This window comes from Chenopodium album, chromosome 5 (genome assembly GCF_948465745.1).
Source record: "Chenopodium album chromosome 5, dcCheAlbu1.1, whole genome shotgun sequence".
Lineage (NCBI taxonomy): Eukaryota > Viridiplantae > Streptophyta > Magnoliopsida > Caryophyllales > Amaranthaceae > Chenopodium > Chenopodium album.
Genome location: NC_137838.1, coordinates 14,521,332 through 14,539,399, shown reverse-complemented (window position 1 = coordinate 14,539,399; position 18,068 = coordinate 14,521,332). Strand labels below are relative to the sequence as shown.

The following is an 18,068-nucleotide window of genomic DNA, read 5'->3' as shown; positions in this document are numbered from 1 at the left end:
ATAAGTATTTAGTAACGGAGGGAGTATTACTTTTTCTTGAGTGACAATAATTCGGGTTAAGAGTTCAGTTTTTGGAAATAACGTGTTGGGTTAATACTTAATACTAGTTCAATTGACTTGTGGGTTAGTTTGAAAATTATAGGGTTAGTTCATCAGTTTGGTTTTATATTGTATTACTAATCGGTTAAGGTCTTAATCGGGTCATGTTGTGATCGATTCGGGTCATAATCAGTTTGGCTTGAACTGGGTTGGTTTGAAAACGGATTTAGCCAAATTTAAGCGGGTTTCAACTCAATACATATGGTTAATTCAAGTCGGATCATTATTAATTGTTCAAATAATAATTGATTTGGGTTGAGCTGAGTAGATTTAAAACGGATTGTACACTCCAGTCATACTGCTTTTGGTGATTGTACAGAAAAGAGGAAAGGGAAAGGGAAAGGGAAAGGAAAAGGGAGAGGGTGAGGGCGGGGGCGGGGGTGGGCGCAGTTAGGACTCAAGCAACAATACAATGGAAACATAAGAAGAGCATCATCTGATCTCATAAAAAGTTTAAATTAGGGACGAGGGGGACCGGGTGAGAAGTGAAGAAACCTGTCAATAACCTTCAAAAAATTGGATTTATGAAATAGTTATGTTCTGTATGAGAGCTTTCCATGTCACACTTGATTATAAAAATGGTATACGAACGAATTTCATCTGTCTGTATTACAATGCACAAACTTTTGGATTACATATTCATAGGTTGAGAATTATATGCAGTCTGTACATCAATGAGTATTTTCAAAGGGTTTTCTTTCAATATAATTAGCATAGATCTCATGCAAACACCTGATAGCAGCAAGCATCAGAATATCCAGCATCTGCAACCCTTTGAGTCTTGGGGTCCCTCAAACCAGCGATCCCACAATGGATTTATTGGTCCAATGGTTCTATTAGACATGAATAAGATGTAAATCAAAGGGAGAAACATTTATAAAGAGATAAGCTTTTCTTCAATACTAATGCAGGATTTTAAAAACAATCAAGAGATAGATATAGTGACCAATATGTAAGGAAGCATACTCTGGGAGAAGGGGATCCGGTTTTGCTTCTACATTACCCAGCAATCTGAAAGGCAGAAAACAAACATGAGCAATGCCAAGAAAAAAAATATATCAAAGATAGACCAATATCTGAATCTAGCAAGGTAAAATTTGAGCTTTCCCATTATATTTTGAATGATTAGACCTATCAAAAGGGTCTGTCGAGTTGAAATTCAGAACAAACAATGCTCATTCAAGATCCAAAGTGTTTGATCTGGGGTTGATCCAACAGATTAAAAGATTTGATTATTTTTTTTCCAATTTTGGATCATATATATAATGATATAGAAACAATATATGTAGGAGATAGCAAGTGTTAATAAATATTATTAATTGTTGTCAAATTCAACCCACAAATAACTATATCCAATTATAAAAAATATATAAAGAACCAACTACTTGAATAAGTAAAGGTATTCTTTGCAATAAAGTTCTCATTAATCATTAAATTACACCCTCCGTCTCTAAATGTTGTTCCAAACTTTTTTTTTTTTTTTTTTTATGAGAAAATCACCCTCAAATTTTTGGTTTGATAAGGAGATATCAGGTCTTTAGGGTTCTTGTCACAAAATTTTGTTCAAAGTACATTATTCTCGGGTCAGGTTTAATTTTGACAGGTCTATGAAGGATGCATAATTACCTTCTAAAAAGAAACTTTATAATGTTGAGGTATTAGGCATCTCGCCTTTTGTTTTTGGTTACTTACTCTTTGCATGCAGATGTCGCATTCTCAGTCTTGTCTAGCTGCTCCAGTTCTTCCTGCTTACAAAGATCGCGAACTGAAATTGAGATTAATCATGGCATAAACCGTCATTCTATCACTCGTAATTCCATTATGTGCCAAAACATAGAATGAAACAGCAGGATAAAAAAAATTTAAAAAAAAAATTTATATCAGGACGGAATCCTCTTCCCAAGCCCCAATAGAAAAAATGTGTTCTAGTCTACAAATTCAGCACAATCAGACGTTAATGCATGAAAGTAAAGAGCTCCCAGCTTATAAGCAGTTGCAGAGAAAATATGCAAATCTGAGCAGAGAAAAGCTACAGCAAAGACATTGCCTTTCTATATAATGCATGGGATGGCAGAAATTGGGAAACTGTTTTATATTTAACTATTTATTTACCAAGGGTATGACATTCATTTGTTTCCAAATTCCAACTATTCTGCATCCAAACACTTCAAAAACAAAGCTGGTTATCTGAATATTGTCCACAGAGGCACAAAAGGCACCAGAAAAATAGAGAATAGTAGGGAAAAAATAATATAAGAATTGGAATTGGTCAAGGATATGTAAACTTGTAAGGCAAGATAAGATTTACGAATTCTCCAATATTCTTTCCTAAGTTTCTCCAAGCGTATGACATTCATTTGTTTCCAAATTCTAACTATTCTGCATCCAAACACTTCAAAAACAAAGCTGGTTATCTGAATATTGTCCACAGAAAAGGCACCAGAAAATAGAGAATAGTAGGGGAAAAATAATATAAGAAGTGGAATTGGTCAAGGATATGTAAACTTGTTAGGCAAGATAAGATTTACAAATTTTCCAATATTCTTTCCTAAAATAAACTTGCAACAGAGGTGTTGATCTCCAACTATTATGAGATGGTTGCAGAACACTCAGCCCATTATCCAGAAAAATCTAACCTGTATTCATCAGCTTTGCTGCCGAGAGAGACAACACCTGACCGATTCAATAAGTTGGCCAACATTTTACTACCTTCGTCTCAAAATAGACTCCCTTTCCAATTAATTTGCTTCTTAGACATAATAACTATTCTTAAAACTCATGCCAAAACCAACGAAGTTCTTCGAATAACTATTTTTAAAACCCATGACAAAGCCAACAAAGAAATTCTTCCAATAACAATTCTTAAAAGCCATGCCAAAGCCAGCAAAGAAGTTCTTCTAATAATTATTCTTAAGATCATACCTAAATGAAAAAAATCTTTTGGAACAGAGAGACTAACATTATGAAGCAGTATATATTTCTCTGGTGAAGCTGGTTTACAGGGACTGAATCATCTCCATTAACCACTCAAAAAATTGGAAATCATTGCATATAAACAAACGATGGTCAATGAATAGTGTCAGTATTCAAAGTGTAACCAATATATTGAAAGGAAGAAAGTACGAAAAATCTTTAGTGTCCCTGACCTTGTATGTCCTGTTGATGACCAATTCTTATCGGAAATTATATGACACATTGCTATAAACAACACAAATATGTAACATCCCATCCCATTAACTATCAAAGTTACTGTTGGGACTTGGGCCACACTAACTCACTACAAACCCTGTATTTCTCTGTTGCAGGGTGGTTTTTTTTTTTGTAAAAAAATAAATAAATAAATCCCAACTGATGGAGTGATGGGTCCATATGAACACTACCCTTTCATTCCCTTCTAACCCCCCCCCCCCCCCCAAATTCCTTCTTTTCTGCTTGCGCCCTACAACTGGCTAATGGCACCTACTGGTGCAGCCTGCCTTGGCAGTAGACCCTGGTGACAATTGATGGTGTCCATAGGCCATTAGACATTTAGACCCCTCTGCCCTCTCATTCCTATTTCCTTGTCCTCCCTTGACTTGTTCGTTGTCCAAAAATCTCCCAATAATTCAGCGAGGGAATTCAAGGAGCAACCCTATCAAGAAAACATCTGAGAGGCACATATACCAAAGAGAAGAAACAAAACATAATTCTCTTAGGAAGACTACCAAATAAATGCCAGCTTAATTTTGCCAATTCTTACAACCCACAATATCCTGGGAGATTTCATACTATCTACTTGTCATGATGATTTCATCCTTTGTGCATCACAAAGAAACAAATTGAACCTGTACATGTTCCATGCACCATGCATTTTCACAAACCAGCCCAAACGACAAACAATCTGTTCGTCATATAAGAAGATAGTCCTTTAAACGAAAACACATAGCTATGAGATTTCTCACTGTTAAGGAACAAAATACAAACATTGACCAGAGTGTTCATTACGTCGTTAGCAAGACTGGTGCTTAAGCAGTCTTACAAGAAAAATACCAAACTTTTCACCCTCAAGCGACACCGACAGATTTGCATGTTCACACAGATTCTTCTCCTGAGGCTTACAATTAATAAAAGAATTCTACAAAGAACCCAACCTACTCTAGCCACGAAATTAGAAATCAGAAACCAGGGATTTAAGTCAAAGCAATGACAAAGACAAAGAAAAAGACATAGAAAACAGATACAGCAAGTCAGCAACACCAACATAGACTTTGCACTTGATAGAGATTTATATATTCCTCAGTCCTCAGACGTTACCATACAACAAAAAATTTAATGAAGATATATAAGATAAATGTTTCCATGGAATGAAAAAGAGGCATTTGTAACAGGAAGGGACGAAGGGTATGCATAAGTTCTTTTAAAACTGATACTTTATGATATGAAGCCAAAGTGGATCATGATAAAAAATAAATCACCATAAACTACCCACCAACCAAGAAATGTTCTATCAAATACCAATGCAAATACCCACCCCATCTCTTTAAGCTTACAAAATACAAGATGGTTCATCTTACCCTCCTCGCTTCCCTAGAACAGAGATACTTCCATGGCCTTCATGACTCTTCACAAAATGAAGAGGAATCCTAAAACAACAGGTAATAGAGTTGGACCTTAGATAAACAAAATTTTATAACCATATTGATAATATACTTCATGATCTGAAGCCAGAGAGATTCAGGTTCAAAAAGTAATCATCACAGCCTCACATCTACCAAGAAAACATTCACTAGATTCTATTGGCCCAACCCACCCAGCCAACCCCTCCTCTATAGATCTACAAACCTTATTAGTCTCACAAGGATGTCACTCTCATCCTCCCCCAGACAAAAAGATATCCTATGATGACCTTTACAGACTTCGATCAGAACTAAGGGGAAGGTTAAAAAGAGAAAGGTGACATGGATAGGCATTCAATAGGAAAAAAGAACAAAGAAATGGAATGGTTGAAATAATAATATAAAAATAAAAGACCCTTGGCTACCCAACCAGACTTGGTCCAAACATTTTCACCGTATGATCCTATAAAGAGGCCCCCTTGACCACATAATCGTATAAATTTATAAAATATATATTAATATTAATGAGAACCCTTGGTCAAAGTTTTTCAAATTTGACTATGAAAATAGAAATGAGCTTTTATTATCAGATAGAAAGAGATACATAACAAAATTCCCCAACTATCCCAAATATTTTTAATAGTTTACAGGCATAATAACATACACGCAGTAATAAATACTACCTCCGTTTTTATTTAGTTGACACGTTTTGACTTTAGCATTATTCACACACCTCTCTTTGACCGTGTTTTGTGCTTTATATGTAATGAAAAATATAGTCATATGGGATCTTGTTGGATTCGTCACATTATATACTTTCAAAATATTAACTTTTCATAATTTTTGTTTATCAATAATTAAAGATATTAATGATTGAATAAGTGCATTGGCAAACGTGACTAAAGAAACGTGTCAACTAAAAAGAAACGGAGGAAGTATCACTTTAAGTCAATCCAAGCATCATGCAAAATCCAACGTTACAAGGTTCGCGGTACGGAGCCACGAATTGCGATCTGATTCGTGCGAACCGGAACGCGGAACAAACGCGACCTGGGTCGCTGGTGGTCGCGAACCAGAACGCTGAAGGTGGCGACTCCTAGTTGTGGCTGAGAAAACACGGTTGTTCTTCCTCTGCAACCTTTAATGGCTTGTTTCCCGACATTTTCAATGCATTTTTCTCTCTTTCTTCTTTCACGTGTATTTACTTATTTAATTTTTGAAGTTTTTGACTTTTTTTCTCCCTCCTCTCTCCTGATTTACCTAGCAGTAACATTTTTTTTTTTTTATGTATATGTGCACACTAAGGGTGGCAGCTAGGGTTTTGTTTTAATTGGTAAAAAGCTTAAAAGGCCTTAAACCTATATCTGTCTAACAACAACTTGGGCTTTTTATTTTATTTTCTTTTTTTTAGCAATCCACTCACCTAGATATAAAAATCTATCAATAAAAACCACCTATATAATTTATTTATTAATTTACTTATTTCGTACCCAATTGTACCGGATTCACCACGGGTAGCGTTCCGCGTATTCGTTTCCGTACCACGTTTCGAATCGAATCCCGTCCCATGTAACGTTGGCAAAATCCCTTAGAAAGATGGAACTTGCATTATCAACTCATCAACTAGAAAGAAAATCCACCAAGCAAATCCTCCCTCCCCAATAAGAATTGTATAATCACAAAACTAGAGAACAAGAAAAACAGAACCCTATTAACAAGCTTACCTCCACAAATCTAGTTTCCTGTTCAAGCCGCTTTAATTCAGCTATTATTCGATGCTTCCCTCTTGCATCAATTGACTGAGCCTGCTGACTCATATCTGCATTCAAACACCAAAACCACCAAATCAAAATGTACTGAAATTACACGTGCTAAGTCAATGTAAAACTAGTAAGGGATATACTTCCTCCTCTCCATAGTTTTGCGCCATAGGGGGAGGCACAAGTTTTTAGAAAGTGGGTAGAAGGCAAAGGGAAGCCAATAATATCATGTGAAACACCTAAAAACCCAAATGGATAGAAGAAATTGTAATGCTTTAAGAAAGTATTAGCAAGGGTATATTAGGTATTTGTAATGTGAAAAGAGAGATTGAGCTTCTTTAAAATAAAACGGTGCAATATTTGTGAAACTTATATATATATATATATATATATATATATATATATATATATATATATATATATATATATATATATATATATATATATATATATATATATATATATATATATATATATATATATATATATATATATATATATATATATATATAAGAGAGAGCAGAGAGAGAGATCAAATGAGTATTCTCAATTTTTATGAATATCGGAGGTAAATTTCATTATGAGCAGTGCTATGGCAAGAAAAACTAGTTTTCTTCACTCTTACAATGCTTTACTGTCTGTCCTTTTCTTCATTATTATCTAAATTATATATAGGTGTTGTGCCAGGCCCCTGAATGTACATTCAGAACAATAACTATGCCCAAACACGAAAATATATGCAATCTTCAATCTCTGCTACATCAATTTTTCACCAGTTATAACAGACCCAAACAGTCAGCTCACTAAAAGTCTATTCAGATTATATACCAGTGTATGTATAGAGTCACTTTCCACTCCAAAAAGACTGTGCTAAGTTTGCAAAGGCAATTCAGTGTTATGCAGGGCTTTAGGTACTAACTTGCCTAACTTGGACACTTGAAATATGCAATCTAGGAGCCCCCTAAGGTATTTTTTCAACTCAAAGACTCAATCATCAGCTCAGTCAGCAGACCTAGAATTAGCAAAGGATATATCATGTCAACAGATGTAGAACTCAGGTAGGAAGACTGCTCTTTAGGCTGATTATTACATAAGAATGGAGCAATAGTGAAGCCAAGCCATATGAAGGTAAGCAGTCCTAATCTATTAACTTATAATAAAAACAAAACGTTGCTGACATCATGCCTTTCCCAAATTGTACATATGTCACTCTGACATTTTCCCGCCAATTTGCTTTGATGATGTCATTAATTTTTAATTTTTAATTTTTTTACTTTTGACTTTTTTTTATCTAATACAGTAAACCTTTCATATCGTGAAGGTTTCAATTTAGCCACAAGTGAGATATTTATTACCAGGTGACATGAAAGCCGATTAAACAGTGTTGATGGAGAATTGAAATAAAGTGCATTAATCGCCATATCTACTCCCTCCATTCCATTAAGTTCTTCTTACAATTCATGTTGTAAAAGTTAAAATATGAGATCTTGTTTAATTCGCTTCATCATGAGTTTTACATGTAAAATGTAAATGTGAAGAAATTCGTGGAACAAAGGAGTATTATTCAAAAGGAAAAGGTCAAGTTAAGCAATAAAGAAAAGTTATTTATGAAAACAATAAGTCATTTTCTTAGGCAAGCTAAATACAAATGCAGGAGAGAACTTTGAAAATGAAAGTGAGTTGAAACAAATCCTTGGCCATCTATAAATGTGGCACTTCATTTTCGATTTAAATATAAATAAAATGTGCTTATTAACAAAAGTAAGATTGTCAAATATACTAAAAATGGTTGTCCCTTATAGATTGCATCATACCTTATTTGGTAAACTTTCCCTCTTGTAATCCTTTGCTTTCTCTCTCTCTTTCTACTTATTGATAATTGTGCAATTGTGCCCACCCATAACTCCATAAGCACAAATTTGTATTGCTTCTTAAAAAAAAAGTAAAGCTAAGGGTTTGAGGCATTCTTTTAAGGACGGAGAGTCGGAGAGAGTCATAACATAGAGCTCATTCTAATTTTAAGCTCTTGAAAAGCTAATAGTCCTACTACATAGTCTATTTTCAAACCCTTGTATATCAGTAAATCGTAAGACTTTAATTCAAACTCAGAATTTAAAAAAAAAAAAATAGATACTAACAATATTTTAAAGTAAATAATAATAATAATAATAATAATAATAATAATAATAATAATAATAATAATAATAATAATAATAATAATAATAATAATAATAATAATAATAATAATAATAATAATAATAATAATAATAATAATAATAATAATAATAATAATAATAATAATAATAATAATAATAATAATAAATAAATAAATAAATAAATAAATAAATAAATAATTAAAAAATCAGAATTCTATCGCTAAAATATGATTCTATATGCAGTTCTCACTCCTACAGCCAATATAATATTATCACTTATTATTTTCCAAGTCAACAGCCTCCATTTTTCAGTAAACCATATTAAATTCAACCCTGAACAGATAACCAGTAACTACCACTAACAGCTAATCACCAATATATGCATTTCTTTCCAAACATCAGTCAAGTATGGATAACCAGTATAAAGTGCACGCACAAAATCCAAATTCACAAATGACAAAAACACATATAGATTACCAAACTATTTCTTTATGAACCAATCATTAATACTCAGTAGATTACATAAGTTAAGCAAATTAGCTTCGCGTCAATGACTGCTGATCTCTTCAATCCAGACATCAGATCCAATTTTGTTGCCAAATATATAGTACATCTATAAGCACAACCCTTCTTACTAGCAAAAAAGACTAACCTGTCCATCAACCATGTGATCAACCAAACCACTCAAAGTATCCATTAAAAAGAGGGCAGTCCATATCGTTCCAAACCAATTATCTACCGATTTCAGTTTTTGAATAAAAATTTCTAATTAGGACAAAAATAATACATTGCCTTTCTAGGGCAAGTTCGAAAAACCCACCCAATGCACAATACAGTCATTCATGCCATCAATCCATATATTATGAATATCCACGATCATACTCCAACCGAGAAATCATATATACACCTAAATAAAATCCCATTAGAAAATCTGAAGTCCTTGTGAACGTCACCCATCCATGTCCAACATTTTAAAGGGTTCATTAGGGGTGCTAAACCTTCAAGCTAAACCCAAAGAGGAGTAAATTCAACTCGAGTAATAGTTTTTAGCAGATTCAAGCTCGAGTAGCCTCAAAACACACTCTCAGCTCGGACTCCAACAACCTCAAAAATTTAAGGCTCGGCTCATGAGCTTGACTATCCAATAATGCAACACATTAACAACCAAATTTGTACCAATTATCAAATTAGGCTTGAAAAATCACATATGATCGCTTACAAACACCAAAGTAAATTGCAAACAGCAAATTCTAGCAACAAATCCTGGAAATCGTAATCCTCTTAGAAAGGCATGTTTCAAACATAAAGGAGTAAAAGTTCCCAAAAATCAACAAGAGTCGATCACATCCTTACATAAAGAAGTAAAAGTTTCCAAAAATCATAAAGGAGTGAAAGTAGGAAACTCCGAATTCGGAATAACGTTCTTGATGCAAAAATAAAAATAAAAAATAAAAAAAGCAAATGAAAGATCCCACTTAATAAAATTGGGTCCGGAAATCTAAAAAAAAATGAAAATTCTCTCTCAATTCGAAAATCCAGAATTAGAATCGAAGCACTCATTATAATCATTCATTAATTCAGTAATTAAAGCAAGCAATTCAATGATCCGACTTCGAAGAACCCTAAATTGACTATACTGACAATCAGATCAATGATACTGTGAAATTAAACCCAAAACTTTGAAATTGATAATCGATGAACTAAAGTAGGAAAAAGTATCTAACCTCATACGCTGGTTCAATGGAATGGAAGAGAGAAAGCTGAGAAGCGGCTTCAATGGAGAAGTTTGAGTGCTCTTCAATGGAGGAGAGAGAAAGAGAAAGGTGTAACGTAAAGGTGAAAAACTTTGAAGGGAATGAATTTATACTCTGTCAACGGTCAGGTTTAACGAGCACTGGAGGAAGATTGATGACACGCATATAATGTCAACTGTCAGATCTTATATCAACGATCAGGATTCTTTTTCATTTACTATTTTGTTTTTATTTGCGACAAATGATTTTTATGTCTTTTATAAAAAAAAAAATGATTTTTTATGTCTTAGATCAAATAACCCTTTATTCCAAATAAAAAAAGTTTATTCCATTTATAAAATAAAAAAATAAAACAAAAAAAAGGTTTATTCCATGGCTTTTTTTTTTTTATTGCTAAATACCGCCAAGGTTTTTTTTCAAACCGCCATCATTTTAAGTAAAGGGACTTTCTTGCCCTTAATAAATATTTCCCCAATTATTTTAAAAAAAAATTCTAACTTTAATTAATTGACTACAATTACCGCGTCACTACCTACATCGGACCACCACCACTAATAGATTGACCACCACCACGAACGGAGTAGTTATCGGAAATGGATGATAATCACGGTGATTCGTCGGAAAACCAACCGCAATCTCAACCCTCGGCTTTTGAACAAGTACGATTATTTATTTAATTAGCTAGTTGTATACTAATATGATTATAAATTATGCTGAATTTGGAATAAATTATAAATTAGCTAGTTGTATACATATATGTTGCCGTAAAACTTGATTTGAAACCGGTCAACCGGTGCACGAAACCGGTCAACCTCCCCGGGAATCGGTTTTATGCGGCGGTTGACCGGAGTTGTTAACCGGTTTTGAACACCGGTTGGCCGTGTTGGTCCACCGGTTTTCCACGAAGGTTACCGTGGGCAACCGGTGCTGAAATCCGGTTATCCGTCACGGTCAACCAGTGGTAAAATCCGGTAACCCATGTTGGTCAACCGGTTTGCAGCTCCGGTTTAGTGTGTTGACGGTGCCTTTTTTTTTTTAAAAAAAAAAAAACTAATATTATTGTATTAACTTTTATACTAGTATGAATAATATAAATAAATATTATTCTATTTAAGATTATTATTATTATTATTATTATTATTATTATTATTATTATTATTATAATTATTAATGTTATATTGTTCGTTATTATTAATTAAAAGAATTATTTATTTGTATCAGGCGTCATTATCAGATTACGGCGGTGATGGTGTTGATTATAGCCCGCATTTTCAGAATAGAGAAGTTTTCCCGACCTATCAAGCAGCTGTTGATTGGGCTAGAGAAATTGCCACTCCATTAGGGTTCTTTTTGACAAATTCATCGTATAAGAAACAAAGAAATGGGCTTCCAATTAATTACATGAAATGTGATCGGGGGGGGGGGGGGAGAAACAGAGGGGAAAATCGGGACCGTGAAAATGCCACACGGAAGAACACGAAGAGCAAGGGTTGTAAATGTACGTTTCAAATCTCGGCTCGATGTTTGCGGGACATGGAAGGATGGATAATTAAATCTAGAAAGGGCTTGTGATGCAAGTCTAAGCATGGAGAACTTCGAAGATTTGCTTATCATGCATCAAGATAACTTGTCCCTAAACATTGATTCAAGCCAAGCTTTGCATGGACACTTTCTTGGATATCAAAGCAAAGCCACGGTTTGCTTAGTGGCTTTTCTTGGAGTCTAGTTCACTTTCTTGAACTTTCTTGAATTTTCTTTACTTAGATTTTGCTTACAAGTTTTTACCTTTCACTTGAAAGGGTTTTTCTTGGTTCAAGCATTAGGATCTTTAATCTTTATTTAATTCTTTAATTTTTATTTATTTATTTAGTTGCTTTAAAAATCAGTTAGTTAGCAAAATAAATCAGTTTGGTGTATGCTTGTGCGCCAAGGTGCTTGCTCTTCAAGCAAGTTAGAATTCTAGTTTAATTAGGATTGAATTAGGGACTTGTCCTAATCTTCCTAGGTAAACTAAGTCTTATAAATAGGGCTGTAAACACACAAATAAATATACATAGATTAATATTCAGATTTATTTCTTAAGTTGCATACTTGAGTTTTGGTTGATTGCGATCAATTGCTGTTTTGCTTGTTTTAGTTAAAACATTCGTTTGGATTGATTAATTAGGTGGATTCTTAATTGATTAATCTTAGTTTTTGTTTAATTCTTGGTGGATTTCCTGTATAGACTTAGACTTAAACATATCCCTTGTGTTTTGTTGATTTTCGGATCAATAATTCACATCATCTTTGGTATCAGAGCCAGGTTTGCGCAACTTCGGAAAAAATTAAACTGGGAACAATTGGCTGGGAATTTTTGCGTGATTCTTTTTGCATTGAACTCTAAAAACGTCCAGCTATCACCATATAAAATTTCATAATTTTTTGTTGAGTAACGCGTTCTACACAGCCTCAAACATTTGGTGTTTGTGCACTGATTTGCGGTTGGGAGTCCGGTTTTTGTGTCGCCTAGTTTTCCTTCAAGATTCGATCTTTTAATCAAGATTTTTGCATAAACTGACTTGGTTTGTGTAGGAATCATGAGTGACGAGGAGGTTCCACAAGTTCCAAGGGGATTAACCTTAGAACAGGCTCAAAATCTTAGAAGAGACAGGCGAATTGACGAGTTGGCAGCAAGGATGGATGAGATATTAAAAAGGCTTGATACTCTTGCTGGAGATTCTTCAAGGAAAGGGAATTCTAACCCTAATTCTGGTTCAAGTGAGGAAGAACAACCAAGGAGGAACCCAAGGAGGCCACGAAATAATTATTCCTCAAGTGATGAATCACCAAGGCCTAGGAGGAGAGATCGACCAAAGGATGATGATAGGAACCTTAGATTAGATCTTCCCGAATTCAATGGGAGTATGAATGTACCTGAAAAATACCTTGAGTGGATTAGAAGGGCCGAGACACTATTTGATTACAAGGAGTATGATGAAAGGAAAAGATGCAAATTGGCTGAATTGAAACTGACCGGTTATGCTAGTCTTTGGTATGATAATCTAAAGAAGAAGAGGCATAAGGAGGGGCGTGCAAGAATCTCAACTTGGGAACAACTCAAGAAGCACATGAAAAAAAGGTTCGTACCTAGTGATTATATTCAAGATGTTTATCTTAAGATGCAACTTTTTAAACAAAATTCTATGACTGTTGAGAATTATATTGGTGAATTTGAAAAGTTATGCATGCTATGTGGCTTAGAAGAGATTGTTGAGCATAAGATTGCTAGATTTATTTCGGGGTTGAATGATAATATTGCTGAAAAAGTTGAATTGCAACAATATTGGTCCTTTGAGGATGTTTGCAAGGTAGCTTTGAAAGTTGAAAAACAGATAAAGGGGAAGAAAGGGACGTACACTAAGTCCTTTGTAAAGGGTTTCACTAAACCTTTTGAGAAGAACAGCTTGGAGAAAAGTGGTTCTAGTTCGAACTACAAGGAGACTAAATCAAAATTTGAAGCTCCTAAAAAGCTTGTTGAAGATAGGAAGTGCTTCAAGTGTGGTAGTGTTGGTCACATTGCAACTAATTGTCCATCAAAAAGAGTAATGACTGCTCAAGAGTGGGAACAAGAACAAGCTAAGTGTGAGCAGGGTAGTGACTATGAAGAAAAGAACGAAGAGGAAAACTTTGAAGAAGAGGAGGGGCATGTTGACGAAATTGATCCCGAGACTCATGGTCAAAGTTTGGTTCTAAGAAGGGCGCTACACTCTAAAACCGTACCTATGGAAAACAATCAAAGGGAGAAAATCTTTCTTACAAGGTGCAAGGTAGAAGATAGGTTGTGTGACATGATCATAGACACGGGGAGTTGCACTAATGTGGTATCTACTACTTTGGTAGACAAATTGAAGTGGCCAACTACTGAACATCCAAGCCCTTATAAGCTTCATTGGCTTAATAATTCGAGTGATGTTAAGGTAACTAAACAAGCCTTAATCTCCTTTTCAATTGGTAAATTTCATGATAAAGTTTTGTGTGATGTTTGTCCTATGGATGCTTGTCATATACTATTAGGCCGTCCTTGGCAATATGATAGATTTGTGAAGTTTGATGGAAGGACTAATGTGTATGTTGTGAGAAAAGGAGAAAAAGAGAGACCGGTTGCTTTAAAACCTTTAATATGCAACAAGTCTTCTAATGTTACCTCTAATTCGAAGAATTCTTATTTGATTAGTGAGAGGGAATTAGAAAAAGAGATTTGCAGCAACAATGTGGTATATATACTTGTTTCTAATGAGATTCGAATTGATCAAGATAAACAAGCAAAGAGGCCGTATGAATTGGAATCTGTTTTAGAAGAATTCAAGGATGTCTTTCCTAAGGAATTACCTCCGGGACTACCTCCTATTCGTGGGATAGAGCATCAAATTGACTTGATTCCGGGAGCACCCTTACCTAATAAGGCAGCCTATAGAAGTAATCCGGAAGAAACAAAGGAGATGCAAAGGCAAATTGAAGAGCTTATGACTAGAGGATACGTGAGGGAAAGTATGAGCCCTTGTGCCGTGCCTACTTTACTTGTCCCAAAGAAAGATGGGAGTTGGCGCATGTGTATTGATAGTAGGAGTGTGAATAACATCACTATCAAATACCGATTTCCTATTCCAATATTAGATGATCTACTTGATGAACTACATGGTTCAAAGTTGTTTTCTAAGATTGATCTTATGAGTGGTTATCATCAAATTCGAATGAGAGAAGGAGATGAGTGGAAAACAGCATTCAAGACTAAGTTAGGGTTGTATGAATGGTTGGTGATGCCGTTTGGACTCACTAATGCACCTAGCACTTTCATGAGGTTGATGCATGAGGTACTTAAACCTTTCCTTGGCAAGTTTGTTGTTGTTTATTTAGATGATATTCTGATATACTCTAAAAATTTGCATGATCATCTAAATCATCTAACAAGTGTGTTTGAAGTGTTAAGAGAGAAGAAACTCTATGCTAAGCTTGAAAAATGCTACTTCTTAGTGCCTAGTGTTACTTTTCTTGGTTATGTTGTATCAAAGGATGGAGTTTCAGTTGATCATTCAAAAGTAGAGGCTATTAAAACTTGGCCTATTCCTACTAATATGAGTGAAGTAAGGTCTTTTCATGGTCTAGCTTCGTTCTATAGAAGATTTGTCAAGAATTTCTCAAGTATTGTGGCGCCTATGACCGAATGTTTGAAGAAGGACAAGGGTAAATTCGAATGGACTAAAGAAGCTCAAAGTGCGTTTGAGTTGGTAAAAAAGAAGCTATGTGAAGCACCTATACTTGCGTTACCAGATTTCTCAAGTCCTTTTGAAGTTGAAACCGATGCTAGTGGAGTTGGAATTGGAGCAGTTTTACTCCAAAAGAAGAGGCCTATTGCATATTTCAGTGAGAAATTGGGAGGAGCTCGATTGAACTATTCTACTTATGATAAAGAGTTCTATGCCATTGTTAGAGCTTTAGATCATTGGAGTCATTATCTCCGACCTAATCACTTTGTGTTTCATTCTGATCATGAAGCATTGAAGTACATACATGGACAACAAAAGCTCAATCCTAGACATGCTACATGGGTTGAATTTTTACAATCATTTAATTTTTCTTCAAGGTACAAAGAAGGGAAATCGAATGTTGTGGCTGATGCATTATCTAGAAGATACACTTTGATTGGAATTCTAAATAGCAAGCTACTTGGTTTTGAATTGATCAAAGAATACTACAAAGGTGATGATGATTTTGCTACATTGATTGAAGAGTGTTCTAAAGGAGCCGTGGGTTCTTATTTGCTGCAAGATGGTTTTCTTTTCAAAGGAAATCGACTTTGTCTTCCTAAGTGTTCTATTAGAGAGCTAGTTGTTAGAGAAGCTCATGGGGGAGGAATTGCTGGTCACTTTGGCATTACAAAGACCTTGAGTATGTTACAAGAACACTTCTATTGGCCTAAGATGCTCACGGATGTGCAACTAGTTATTTCTAGGTGTGCAACTTGTCAAAAAGCGAAGGCTACTTTTCATCAAGGCTTGTATACTCCTTTACCTGTTCCAGATTCACCTTGGGAAGATATTTCTATGGATTTTATTGTGGGATTGCCGAGAACACAACGGGGGAAAGACTCTATTATGGTTGTTGTGGATAGGTTCTCTAAGATGGCTCATTTTGTTCCTTGTCACAAAGTGGATGATGCTATGAAAGTGGCGGAATTATACTTCAAAGAGATTGTTAGATTGCATGGAATTCCAAAAACTATTGTGAGTGATCGAGATACAAAGTTCATGAGTTTCTTTTGGAAGTCTCTATGGAAGCTTGTGGGAACTAAATTGCTCTTTAGTACATCTTACCATCCACAAACTGATGGACAAACCGAGGTTACTAATCGTACTCTTGGTGCGCTTTTGCGTGGGTTAGTGAGTAAGACACAAAAGGATTGGGACATCAAGTTAGCTCATGCGGAGTTTGCTTATAATAGATCACCTACATATGCTACCAAACATAGTCCCTTTGAGGTAGTTTATGGAGTCAATCCGAAACTTCCAATTGATCTTGTTCCATTGCCTAAGGGTGAGTTAATTCACAAAGATGCCGAGTCTAAGTTGGAGAGTATGCTGAAATTACATGCTCAAGTTCGAACAAGAATAGAGAAAGTAAATGACATGTACAAAGCTAGAGCAAACAAGCATAGAAAGCAACAAGGTTACAATGTTGGAGACTTGGTATGGTTACATTTGAGAAAGGAAAGATTTCCAGGAAAACGCAAGAATAAGTTGATGCCTAGAAGTGAAGGTCCTTTCAAGATTATTGAGAAGATCAATGACAATGCTTATAAGTTAGAACTTCCGGGAGAATATGGAGTTAGTGCTACATTCAATGTTGGCGATTTGGCTAAGTATATTCCTGATGAAGAACTTCGAGATTTGAGGACAAATTCTTTCGAAGAAGAGGAGGATGATGCAAGTCTAAGCATGGAGAACTTCGAAGATTTGCTTATCATGCATCAAGATAACTTGTCCCTAAACATTGATTCAAGCCAAGCATTGCATGGACACTTTCTTGGATATCAAAGCAAAGCCACGGTTTGCTTAGTGGCTTTTCTTGGAGTCTAGTTCACTTTCTTGAACTTTCTTGAATTTTCTTTACTTAGATTTTGCTTACAAGTTTTTACCTTTCACTTGAAAGGGTTTTTCTTGGTTCAAGCATTAGGATCTTTAATCTTTATTTAATTCTTTAATTTTTATTTATTTATTTAGTTGCTTTAAAAATCAGTTAGTTAGCAAAATAAATCAGTTTGGTGTATGCTTGTGCGCCAAGGTGCTTGCTCTTCAAGCAAGTTAGAATTCTAGTTTAATTAGGATTGAATTAGGGACTTGTCCTAATCTTCCTAGGTAAACTAAGTCTTATAAATAGGGCTGTAAACACACAAATAAATATACATAGATTAATATTCAGATTTATTTCTTAAGTTGCATACTTGAGTTTTGGTTGATTGCGATCAATTGCTGTTTTGCTTGTTTTAGTTAAAACATTCGTTTGGATTGATTAATTAGGTGGATTCTTAATTGATTAATCTTAGTTTTTGTTTAATTCTTGGTGGATTTCCTGTATAGACTTAGACTTAAACATATCCCTTGTGTTTTGTTGATTTTCGGATCAATAATTCACATCAGCTTGAAAGGCATGCATAACCATCCGCTC

General features: G+C 34.8%; 1 protein-coding gene across 1 annotated transcript; it reads right to left on the bottom strand.

Annotated features, from left to right (window-relative positions):
• Nucleotides 1-659: 659 nt before the first annotated feature.
• LOC145631955 (guanine nucleotide-binding protein subunit gamma 2-like) lies at nt 660-10,482 on the bottom strand. The gene is made up of 5 exons (XM_081684191.1): nt 10,335-10,482; nt 6,419-6,513; nt 1,792-1,844; nt 1,066-1,110; nt 660-932 (listed from the first exon to the last, which is right to left on the bottom strand). The coding sequence occupies exons 2-5, from the start codon at nt 6,509-6,511 to the stop codon at nt 848-850; spliced, it is 276 nt and encodes a 91-aa protein (XP_081540317.1). The 5' UTR covers nt 6,512-6,513; nt 10,335-10,482; the 3' UTR covers nt 660-847.
• Between the last annotated feature and the right edge of the window lie 7,586 nt (nt 10,483-18,068).